At 32.6% G+C, this 10,605-nt stretch overlaps 1 protein-coding gene across 1 annotated transcript in view; it reads left to right on the plus strand.

Moving 5' to 3' along the window:
• The first annotated feature begins 2,387 nt into the window (after positions 1 to 2,387).
• LOC106462507 (helicase ARIP4-like) overlaps positions 2,388 to 10,605 on the plus strand; it is a 58,472-nt gene continuing 50,254 nt past the window's right edge. The window contains 2 exon segments of the mRNA XM_022389797.1: positions 2,388 to 2,449; positions 8,793 to 8,931. Coding sequence (XP_022245505.1) covers positions 8,829 to 8,931 — 103 coding nt within the window. The 5' untranslated portion in view covers positions 2,388 to 2,449; positions 8,793 to 8,828.

Below are 10,605 nucleotides of genomic sequence, written 5' to 3' on the forward strand. Positions count from 1 at the left end.
AATTTATGTGCTATATACTACTACTGCTGTACAACCTGTTACTGAGGGACCTTCCTGTACTATTCCAGTCATGACACTACCAAATCTATTTCCAGTATCTAGCTGGCTAATCTAACATTTGTCAATAAAGAATTCAGCAGACTATGATGGGTAGATACCATTTCAATCATACCAGGCTCAGTTTTAAATAATTTCCAGAGTGAACAGGTGGAATAGTGAACAATAACTGATCCACCTTTCTGTTTATTTAAAAGAACTAGCTTTAACAACATTAAGTAGCTTTTCAGCTGAGAATCGTAACAACCATCAAGCATTAGTAGCTGCCTTATCCAACAGGTTTGGAGTGACACACCAGACGAAAGTACCCAGAACAAAGTTTCAGAACAGCATATAAAGGAAAGAAGATACCATAGCCAAACTTGCAGAAGATTTGTAAACGCCCAATTATCTTAACAGGAAGATCTAAGTGAAATGATGAATTCGTTGGCACATGACCAATTTATAGATGCTTTAACTCAACAGGCAACTGAATAACAAAACAAATTAGATGACTCACATTCTACAAACTTGGCTCAATGCTTCACTGATTTTCATATTTATACCTAATGTACCTATCTAGATCTTAGTCGAATTTACTTCTGTTCTCTCTTACTAACATCTAGATTAAAACATTGAAAATATTGCTTATAACAATACATCTAGGGCGGTTGTTTCTCTTGTGGGTGTCAACCAAGACTGTCTTTACCATCACATAAATAAGTTATATGTTAATGGCTTGTAATTTCTAGTCGAGGTTTCCTGTCACATGGAAAGAAGGGGAGAGAAAGTGTTTCCAACACACGTGGCTGTCATTGGCTAACCTATAGAGACGCAATTGCTTCATGGTGAGTAGAGCTGAGAAGCTAAACACTGGGTCCAGAAACAGTTAATAATTTGACTTTTTTCTTTGTCAAACAGCCAACCACTGAGTTACTTCTTAAGTATCTTCGGTTAATTTTCAGTTGGCCTTCACTTAAATCAATGCCCCTCCTTTATTTAAATTTATTCAGTTTTCTTTCATTCACAACTTGTATAATTTTGCGTTATCTTTTGTTCAGTAAATTGTTGTTTTTACTTTTGAATATTTTGTTGTTTCCTTTCTTCAGTTTGTTTGTTTGTAATTAAGCACAAAGTTACACAATGGGCTATCTGTGCTCTGCCCATCACGGGTATCGAAACCCGGATTCTAGCGTTGTAAGTTCGCAGAATTTGCTGTGTCACTGGGGGGGGGGGGTCCTTTCTTCAAGTCACAGACATCTCCCAAACATTTTAATCTACAAAGTCTTAGAAGTACTTCAGTGTTATCTGCAGAATCTGTCTATCTGCGTATTTAACAATCCGTAACTAGGGTACCACAAAGCGGCAAAGGATAAATTTCACAGGAAACTCTTATGCAATAATAATATTTAGACAGGGTGACGTATGACTCATAACTGGAATTTATGTAAATTTGTTCTATTTTGATATTATACGTACTATATCGGCGATTTCTCAAAGTCTAATCAACGGTCACTGAAAACTCAAACCAAGAAAGCAAAGACTACCATACGTAATTAAGGTTACAAATGTGGAAATCTGCACAACTTTATTGTACTAGAGTGGTCAGTCAGTCTAAACTACAGCTATTGTTTTGAATTTACAATAATAAATTCAAATAAAAAGACAAAACTCGGGATCCACATGACATTTATTTGTAATCAGAACCGTAAATTTACAACTCTGTTTATAATGAGATATTCTACGATATTACAAAGCATGTTTAAACTTTATTTTTATGTAGTATAATATAAGTTGCCGCGAATTATATTAACAATATTATAGGTTTCCAATTTATAAAAGGTTATCAAGCTTGAACAGTTTTAATCAAGTTCATGATATTTAACAAAAGTTTTGAGTTATTTAATAAAGTCTCAAATAAAGATAAATTCTAGAGAAATATCAATTGACAGTTTGGTTACAAAGGAAATATACTGCAGATGTAATTTTGATTCTGGTGAAGAAGTGAACACACTATGACAACGCTTAAATGATTAAGGATCATGCTATAATAAACACGCGCTTCCCAATGGCTCAGCGGAAAGTGTCATGGCTGAAAACGGATTTCGATACCCGTAGCGAGCACAACAGAAATAGCCCATTGTATAGTTTTGTGCTTAACAACAACAAGCTAATCACGCAAATACATAATTTTCACATATACCACACACGAAACGTAATCTCTGTTTTTCTTTTCAGCGATAAGCCGACCAAAGCAGATTATGTTTTAAACCATAAAAAATATATAATCGTTGATAGAAGTGCAAAAACACCCAACTTTGGAACACAATAGAGAGACGTCTAGTGGTAAGTGAGATATGGACAACTGGGATCCTCCATGTTATTTAATTCTAACGCTTGGTTGATTGTAACTGTAAGTTGATTGTGAAGAAAGTTTAAAGTTATTTGACAGCAATGTTAATATTAGCATATCTTTATTTTGTCTTATAAAAACGCGAGAATTGTTGCGTTTGTAACAGTACTTTTTGTTGGTATTTGATAAAATTAACGAAAATCGACGAAACAAATTGTCTTTGAATCTTGGAAAGCAAATAATAAGCCTACTTCAGTTCAAGAATAACTTGTATTTGTAGTAGTAGTGGTACTAACAAAACTCGCGTAGTGACGTGTAGGCTAAGCTACTGGTAGTACGTAATTACTTATAAGGGACTATAGACAAGAAAAAATGGTGAGAATTTTTGTATTTTTTGCTACACATTAACCTAACATAGTAAGTTGGTACTAATTTTTTAAATCTAAGCTTCAGTTAGAAAAAATTAATATAGTGTTGCAACTTGCAGGCAATTAGAACCTAGAAGTCAAAGCTGAGAAAAACTATTAGTATTAGCATTACCCATTAGTTAATCAAGTTCAAACTTCCAAAAATAAATTTCTAAATTTATTCTTAAATTTGAGCCCATTGTCTTGTAAGACTGTATTGTGATTTTACCATTAATTTCTAAGTTTGGTAAGCTAAAAATATTTTTAATGTCAAAGTATTTCTATTTCTATGAAATTGTATTATTTAGATTATTATTAAGGCAATAAACTAGCCAATTTCTCTGAAGTGCATACATGTAATCATAGATTTAATAAGGTATTAAGACCTATTATACTTTGTCACATATTGAATTGTTATTAATTCAGTGTATGATTAATTACAAGTTATCAGATACAAACAGTAAACAGTTGTTACATGTCATAAGAGTATGACTTCTATTACTGTTAGCAAGATGCTGGAAACTATTTAGAAGTAACTTAGAAACCTATTCATAAAGTTGGGGTGTATTGTTTCTCAGCATAGTTTTAGAACAGGATTTGCTTGCTGTACCAATTTGTTGGAATTTTTTCATTATAATTTATATCATTTTGTATTGGGTTATTCTGGTTTATGACATTTACTTCCTTTCAAAAAATATGATCAATAGGTTGGATTAGTGTAAAGATTTAGCTAACAGCTAATTAATTGAAAGCAAAGAGGTGATAAATAATGTTTCTGCTGGGAAGTATGACTAGTGATAGGGGAAATCAGTGATTCTTAAATAATGAAAATAGCACAAAATTCTACACACCATTGGATTCTTCAGTCACAAATTAGTAGATTTACACTGCAAGTTCAGTTATGTACTTAATAATTAATGAAAAACAATTTAAAATCATACCTGTAAATCAACTTTTTGCTCCATTCCACCTTCCCATTGGAACAATGTTAACAAAATGTCTGTGATTTATTGCTTTACCTGGTAACCTGATACTGAGTGAAAGTTTACAACCAATGTGATTATAAAATCTCTTCTATACTTTCATAAGCTCATTCTTCATTGTTAACATTTGGTTATTGTCAATTTTAAATTCATTTATCCATATAATATGAATACACGTGTATGGGTTTGACACTGATGGACCTTGCCTTGACACGGGAACTAATACATGCTGAAATTGCATGATTTATTTCAAATCAACTGTCCTCCTACTAGTTGTAAATCCACTTTAAAAACATCGCAATGATCACGAAACCTGTCCTTCACAACTTTTCAGCAATCAGTGGCCAAACGTTAAAAACCGAAACCAGCATGTTGGTTCAAATTGGCTGGACCAATAAGGATCATTGATATATCAAATGACAGCTCTCCTCATGCTCTACTTTGGTCTGGCTAGTTTCATTGGATCCAAAAGCATTCACTATTTTCAAACACATAAACAAAACTTTAAAACAAGGCCATACAATAAACTTTGTGGTGCAAATACATAATGCATAAACTGATACATAGATATGTCTGTCCAATTTGAATTGACAGCATGTCAAAAAATGATGAATGGGGATTGTAAACAGCCTATGCATTGGCTTGGAAACAAGTTGCTTCACGTCATATCATCTGGCATAAATAGACTATGTTGTCCTGACAACATATCATTGGCTGTAGCTACAAACAATGTATCAATTACATCATGACATGACATAGAATGAGTAGACTTTACTACTGATACGTACCTGTCAATCACATTATTTAAGAATTTAATTTATAACAATACTCTGCTTTCTTCCCTCCTGACATTTTTCGATCCAATGAAGTAACTCATCCCCACCCACCCCTCCACACACACTTTATCTAGGCTTAGACCTATTTTAACATTAATAGCTTTAAAAAAAAATGCTGGTGTCATAATCTAAACAAATGCCATAGATATAGGTTTTAGCAACACTGACTGAAACTTGGAGATCTAAGCTATATGATTAGTTTCACTGCTACAGTTGAAGCACAGCTTTCCATTAAGGTATAGTTCTATGGGTTCATGCATAGTAAATTAAGAATTATAGTAAAATTTCCTCTCCCAACTGACTGACCTCATGCATTTTCAGTTAAGCAATATATTAGGCTTGCCGTCTGAAAAAGTAAGTGGATAAGTTTGGGTCTTAAAATACAGTAAAAGAAATACCATGAACCTGTGTACACATGATACTGCATGTTTACACTTCTTATACTGTACCAGATGCGTGAAACAGTGAAGACTATTTTAGGTAGGTGGGAAAACAACACTCAATAGTGCTCAGTACATGGTAAATAACTTGTGAGGGGGTGCAGTTAAATGTCAGACATATATTTTCAAGTATTGATACACAGGAAAGAATGCAGGCAAAAATAAAAGCTTGTTGGTATTGATAAGCTAGGAAGTGCTGCAGAAAATCCTGCAACAGAGAACTTAGAAATATTAGTAGGAAACCATCCAATTCATAACATAGATAATGAGCAACAAAGTTCTAAAAACAGACCTTTAATGAACCCCACTAGTAGGTGGTCCCAGATAATCAGAGTTCCTGGCCATGGAAGCATGTGAATGCAAAATTGCAGTTGCTGATATATAAATTTCAAATAAACAAAATACTAATTATTGTATACCAAAAACAAATTAAAACATCTACAGTAACAAAGACTGTGGTGGTAGAATTAAATCCATACAAATATGGGGGAAACTATTGTGAACATTAAAACAGTTATTTATCATTTCTTTGTAGTATACATTTTACCATTTTTGTTTTTAATAAATGGAGTTTAGTCAAATGAGATTAATGTTGTAAGTGAGGTACCTCATGGCTTAGATTTGGGACCTTTGCTGTTTGTGATGTATGTAAATGACAAAGATAAAGGAATGGTCAATAAATTTGTTGTTATATTAAGGTTTTGGGTAATGCTGGCTGTATGGAGGATGCTGCTTTACAAAAGTACTTAGATCATTTGATTACTTAGGCAAATAATTGGTAGATGGCTTTTTTTTTTATAAGAAATGCAAGATAATGCATGTGGGTTATCATAATTTAAGCTAAGTATAATTTTAATAAGAATGACTAATTGTGTTAATGGAGTCCTAGCAGTGTACTGTTGCTAGTGGTAGGGCAAATAGGATTTTAGGTTGTTTTTTTTACAGAGATATTGAATATAAGTCAGAAGAGGTTACTTTATTGTATAGGCCACTAGTTAGGTTTCATTTATAGTAACATGCTCTGTCTTTGGGCAATTAACATTAAGAAAGACATTAGATTGTCAGGAAGGGTTCAAAGGAGGGTTACTATGATGATACCTGGGATGGAAATGTTGTCCTACGAGAACAGGTAAAGATCTGTGAAATTGCTTTCTCTTGAAAAGAGAAGAGCTAGAGGGGATATGATTGAGGTGTTCAGTATTACTAATGAAATTGATAGTAACAAGGCATACTTTTTTATTTGATCATGAGAATGATAAGAAAAGGGGACACAAATCTTGCAGGGCTCAGACAGTTTTACTTTTGGGTAGTAGGCCTTTGGAATAGGTTTTAAGGTGTTTAAGGAAAGGTTCAGTAAATATTAGAATGATCAGAGCTGGATTTGAGTATCTTTTGTTTGTTTTTAATTTGTATGTGACAGACTTGATAGACCAACAGGGACCCTTGTTGTTCTTTAAATGTTGTATTATGTTAAGTTATGAGTAGAGGCTTAAAGTTTTTGAGCTTGACTTTTATGGAGTGCAAGAAATTGTGTGTGCGGTTTATGAGATGTTCGAGAGGTTTGGGTAAATTTTCTTGGGTTGTCTGAGCGGTGTAATGAAAAGGTTGAAAACTGAATATTAGAACTAACAGTTTTATGCATAGGAAATCAAAATTCACCCTTTTTTGACACAGCCTATTTCACTTTAACTTGTGGATTGGTTTACTTGATACTGTAAAATCTGTTTGAATTCTTTGAAAATTTTGTTGGATCGTATATGAGCCTGCAGGGTTATATTTCAGTGGAAGTAAAAGAAAGAAAGAAAAATTAGTTTGTGGGAGTTTATCTTGGTTTAATGAATGGGTTTTGGTACTTTAAGCCCTTCACAACTTGGAACATGGAATATAATCACCTCAATTCTTTTATACTCAAACCAAAACTAATCCAAATATTTAAACCTGTTTTCATGATTTAAAGTTATAAAGTCAAGCGTGATCTTAATTGGCATTCTCTACATTGTAACCAATATTTAATCTATCGTATAGTATAATAAGACCAGAATTAAACATACTATTCTAGACAAGGTAGAACTTAAGTATTGCATAAACTGACAGAATCACCTTTTTTTTTATAAAACTTCCATAGCACTTGGCTAACACTATACACTGCTGAAGCCTTCATGCACTTTGCTTTTGTTATAGCAATAACACCCTTATAACATTGTTTGCAAATTTTTCATGCTATACTTACCACTGTTGGAATACATCTTCAATTACAGAGACCAACATTTGCAGGTGAATGCAACATGAACAATTTTGAAAAAAATCATGAAAAATTGGAAACTGTTTATATCACTGCTTGGGGCCTGAAAGAAGGTATCTTTGTACCAAATCCTATGTAAGTTGGTTGACATACGCACGAATAGTTTACAAAAATCCCAAATTGTGCTTTTCTTGCTGAAAAATTGAGCATAAGACAAAAATTCCAAAATTTTCTATGTCTATGTTTGGAACCTGTAAAAAAATATCTTCATACCAAATATCATGTAAATTGATTGAAATATGGCAGAGTAATTGTTAAAAAATCCCTAAAATTATGCTTTTTTTGGCATCTTGACCTCCTGTAATTACTAAAAATAGGTAAGTCCAACATTTATATTTGTCAATGTGTGTTACCTGTAGAAAAGTATCTTTGTACCAAATTGCAGGTATATTTGTCAAAACAGGGCTAATTGACACAAACTCCAAAAAAATTATGGTTTTATTTCAACCCCTCCCCCCATCCTCAAATTATCAAAAATTGGCATATCTCACATTTTTGTACATATATGTATGGGACCTGTAAAAAAAGTATCTTTGTACTAACTCCCATCATATAAATTGGCTGAAATACAGCAGAGTAATCATCAAAACAATCTAAAATTGTGTTTTTTGTGTCATCTTAACCACTCTTTATAATTACTAAAAATGGGGAAGTCTACCATTTTTGTTTGTCAATGTGTAGGACCTGTAGAAATGTATCTTTGTACCAAATCCCATGTAAATTGGTCAAAATATGGCTGAATAATTGACCCAAAACCCCAAAATTATACTTTTTTTTTGTTAGTTTGACCCTCCCCCTAAAGGCACAATGTGCAAAGCCAACTTTTTTTGCTGTAAGTATGATTACATAGGAGCCCAAAATATAGACTTTTGATTTTGGCCTTTGACCACATAAAATCCTTAAAAAGGCCCTAAATCACAAAATTTAAGTTGTTATCTGGGAGTATTGGACAAAGGTATAATCCTTCCAAGTTTCAAGCCAATCCACCAAGAAATGAAAGAATGACAGTCAATTGGAAAATGTTTGTAAGAAGAAAGAAGAAGAAACAAAAGAAAAACACTGTCTCTGTGTTAAATTAATTGTGAATCGAGCCAACATTTTCATATAAGCCTTTCTTTTAAAGCAGATTTAGACAGTACAATATTTCATCACCATTATCATTTATATAAATTATGAACAGTAAAAATCCTAACAACTCCTGCAAAACTCAATAGTAAATAGTTTACTGCTTTATCAAGGTCATCCATTCATGTTCCCTCTATGAACTTTTCAATATCTTTTTTGTCCTTAAACCTTTACATTAATAAAACTTTTGAAAGTTTGATCACATAAATATTATTTTTGTTTATATTTGATGTTGATAATAAGCTTCTATTTGGTAGATTCAGCAGAATTGCTTTTTTAGAATTTTTGATTAAATTTTTTGTTTTTTTAGTCATAAAAAAAAGTGGGTGTAACACTAAGAAAAAAAATGGATTCAGATGATTTTTCATCAGGAAGTCTCCTTGGTGGCCATACTAAAGCACATCATGATCGTCTTAAAGCATGGGATGAAGGATTTACAGAACTCGAAAGTGAGTAACTCTTTCAAGTAAACATTTTTGTTAATGTCAATAATTTTATTTCTTATTTTGTTACAAAGACAGCTACTAAGATTGATGACCTATTCTCATTTACCTTATTATTCATTATTTTATATTAAAAAAAAAACTCGGCTGATATGTTCAAAGCTACTAATTTTATAAGGCATAATATAAGTTTAACAAGAGGCTGTCCTTGTTTTCCCACCCTTGAGAAAAGTAAAAATTTAACTCCACCTTTATTGTTCAGGAAATCTTCGACTCCTCTCTTAAACCCTTAAAAAGTGCCAGTCTTTAATAATGCTGACATCAACTTATTCCATAAGCCAATCACTGATAGAAAAATAAAATTATTAAATTCAGTCTAGCCAGCCTTTTTCATATTATAAACTCTATCATCCTTAGAATACTATTAGCAATGTAGAGCTGTCTTGATGATGAGTAACTTAACCACTTATATAACAAGATAATTTTCTTTAGTCCCGATTCTGAGTGGGTTCCTTTCTATATTAAACATATGTTCTATTTAAATGTCATTGCTAAATATTTGTCCAATTTATGAATTGATCCAACTCATCCTCAAATATCTCAGCATCCATAATACAGTCAGATATGTTTAAGATTAATGTCTTCACCAAACTTTACTAACTTGCTTATTATGCTCTCTTCTGTCTGTATCACTATTTAATGTAAATAGAAAAAAGCAAAGTCCAAACAATGAGCCCGAGACTATCAACTTGTAAAGAGAGCCCAGTTTTACCTCCATTAATAACATTTATTTTTCTTTCTTCCAACCACTGTAAAATCCATACTCTAGTCTTTCCCCAACCCTTAATAATGTGGTTTTCTTACCTTACTTTTGTTGTACCTTATCAAATGCTTTTTGAAAACACAAGTACACCAAAATCTCACTCTTTCTGTCATTCATATAACATTTTCAAAAGTTAACAGATTTGTAAGGAAAGAATTCCCTTTAGTGAACCCATGTTGTTTTTCTTATACAATATCATATTTCATTAAATGGTCATATAAAGTTTTTTTATTGCACGCTAGGAATTCACCTATCTAAAAAGTAAGACTAACTGGCCAATAATTTGGAGGTCAACTCTTATCATTCCATTTAAATATACGACAATCTTCAGACACATCCCTACTGTCTATTGACCTACTAAGAATGAAAAAAAAGAGAGAGAAGTTTGCATGTGATTTTTTTTTACCTTACTCAAAATCTTGAGGAAAACCTTGTCTGGTGCTATTGCCTCATCTATACTATTATTCTGCTTGTTTCTATGTACGACCGTTATGCTTTCTGACCGAGAACCTGCTGCATAAGCAGGCGTAGTTAGAATGTTTCCCCAAGATAAACCACGCATGCGCATTATTCACTCAATGACAAACAGTCTGCCTGTGGCAGAGAGCTGCAAAGCTCGGTGATCAAGTCGCTATAATTGCTGTATGAAACAAGAAGTAACAACAAAAGGAGGAATGTAAATATACTTTACTAACCATTTTGTACAACAGAATATTAAAAACTTATCAAAGTCTTTAGAAAAGGTTTGACATTAGGTCGTAGAATGACATTAAAAGTTTATTTATCGATAGTATTAAGTACAGAAAAGTTTAGTCCTAACTAAACTAAAGTAAAAAAAAACTTGCACAGGTTACAGT

Source organism: Limulus polyphemus, unplaced genomic scaffold (assembly GCF_000517525.1).
Source record: "Limulus polyphemus unplaced genomic scaffold, Limulus_polyphemus-2.1.2 Scaffold1186, whole genome shotgun sequence".
In the NCBI taxonomy this organism is placed as follows: Eukaryota; Metazoa; Arthropoda; class Merostomata; order Xiphosura; family Limulidae; genus Limulus; species Limulus polyphemus.